General features: G+C 39.2%; 1 protein-coding gene across 1 annotated transcript; it reads right to left on the reverse strand.

Moving 5' to 3' along the window:
- Nucleotides 1–1,179: 1,179 nt before the first annotated feature.
- LOC107746004 (transcription factor HES-5-like) lies at nt 1,180–1,987 on the reverse strand. The gene is made up of 2 exons (XM_016560033.1): nt 1,799–1,987; nt 1,180–1,692 (listed from the first exon to the last, which is right to left on the reverse strand). Exons 1-2 carry the CDS (start codon nt 1,853–1,855, stop codon nt 1,288–1,290), a joined length of 462 nt encoding a protein of 153 aa, XP_016415519.1. The 5' UTR covers nt 1,856–1,987; the 3' UTR covers nt 1,180–1,287.
- Nucleotides 1,988–2,212: the final 225 nt, after the last annotated feature.

Consider the following 2,212-nt stretch of genomic DNA (forward strand, 5'->3'; position numbering starts at 1 on the left):
TCACGCCACATGCACTGAAGGTGAGACGCATTTTATGGGACTGTAGGGCAAATACAGTAGACGTCAGGGTGGCCATGTGCCTCTGCTGAATTTACAGGAGTGGGAAGCCTTTGGTCTCTGAGGGTGTGAGGCGGTGTAATCAATCAGGAGACGCCACACCTCTAGTGAACACATACAAATACACACACACACACACACACACAGGTATAGACACAAATAGTGGCTGTTAGATCCCCTTTCAGGATCCCCCCTCCTCCTCCTGTCCAGGTCCAAGCTGCTGATGTTATCAAGTGTTACAGACAGCCTCGTGATTGGCCCATGAGTGTGGGAAAGCATCAGACGCTTCAGACCCATGCAGACAAAGCATTGTAAATGGAACGTGTTTGTGTGTCATCACTCCCCACTCCAGCATGATGTTTCTAAGTGATTAAAAAAAAAAAAACTCTGGTGTGCTAACCTAGAATTTTTTTAATGACACACAAGTAATATGTCTATGTAGATTCTTTGCTTTCTAAGGCATATTTATTACATATGATTATATAACAAATGTTATATTATAATATAAAACAGAATGTTGAAAAAAAATTCAGCATTCTTGCATAATTAAAAAGTTTTACTTTTAAACGTATGATACTTCAATTGTGTTTCTGAGTTTGGAGGTCAGCAACTGAGAAAATTACCAAATTAGTTACCACATTAGACCTTCGATATGAAACTGTCCAATTATTTAATATTTAATCTGCTAAAATAAACTGGCTGTACCTCAAAGTTAATGATTGTTCTTTTAGTATCATTGAGATACTTTTATAGTTTCTTTTAATATCTTGAATTGCTTAATATTTTTGTTGTTATGCATTTTAATTTTAGGTAAAGTTTTAGTTATTTTGTTGTTTTTGTCATTATTATTATTATTAATAATAATAAATATGTCTATATAGTTTTTTTATTAATCTTATTTCAGTTTTATTTATATATATATATATATAATTTTTTTTTTTTTTTTTTTTCTTTACAAAAGTCTGTATCAAATGAACATCAATCAGGACCATACAAAGAGCTCTGATTCAGAGCAAACTCACTGTTTGCAAGCCAAACAACATTAGGATTAGAAAAAAAAGCCTCTAGAGAAATTCAAGGCATATGTCTTACAAATCTTATTAAGAATAAAACAGTTGAAACTTCAATATGAAGCAATTGAAATGAACATAGAAATGGAAATGTGTATCTCCTACAATATAAGAGATGGTAAAACCACCATCTAGTTTTTCTGTCAAAGTCTTTCATCATCTACCAGGGTCTCCAGAGAGGTCTGTGAGCACATGGTTCCTGCTTCACCTTGGTGGACTGATGGGAAGCTGGAGACATGTGAGTGAGGTCTTTAGATGATCTCTGGGCTTCTTGGCAGTGGTTCAGATGCTGACGTACAGCATCCACCTTGGTGTTTCCAGATAAGAAGCTCACGGTCTCCCTCCAACACTGGGAATAGCCGTCAAAGTGGGCTTTCTGTGGAGCCGAGGTCTTGGGCTGCAGCTGCTGTTTCATAAAAACCACCGTCATCTCCAGGATGTCAGCTTTCTCCAGCTTGGTGTTTGGATCCTGCTGGTGGAACTCCTTCTCCAGCATGGATTTGAGCTGCTCGATGCAGTTGTTGATGCGATCTCTGCGCATCTTCTCCACCACTGGTTTTCTCAACTGTTGAGGAAGGAGACATCCGGTTAGTTCTGTGATTCAAAATTCATAGCAGAACAAAAGAGAAATATAGAGAAACAATTGTGTTTCAAATGTCAAAAATACTTACTTTATGCTTTTCCTTGTTGGAAAGTTTAGAGTAGTCAGTCATGTAGGTCGGAGCCATTGTTTCAGATGGAGAGATGTTTCTCTGAGGAGAGCGAGTCAGTTGTGTTGGGAATGAGGGTCGTGCTCCTCTATTTATAGGAGCTCATTAGCATTACAAAGCCATGAGTCCCAGTCAGGATTAGCTTTCCCACACTCAGAGGCCAGTGGGTGAGGCGTCCTCCACAATAGAAGAGGCATCAATTATTTCATGGTTAACTGGCCTCAGGGCTCCCACGGAGGGAATAGGCTTCCACACACCGAACACAACACACACAGGCAGGTTGCTGTACTTTTATTACCTGGGAACATCAGCGCTCGCTGATAAGGCTTCTGCAGATGGGGACATACGATAATTTCCCAAGGGATGCAAAGGATA

Source organism: Sinocyclocheilus rhinocerous, unplaced genomic scaffold (genome assembly GCF_001515625.1).
Source record: "Sinocyclocheilus rhinocerous isolate Xijiao unplaced genomic scaffold, SAMN03320098_v1.1 scaffold47951, whole genome shotgun sequence".
Lineage (NCBI taxonomy): Eukaryota > Metazoa > Chordata > Actinopteri > Cypriniformes > Cyprinidae > Sinocyclocheilus > Sinocyclocheilus rhinocerous.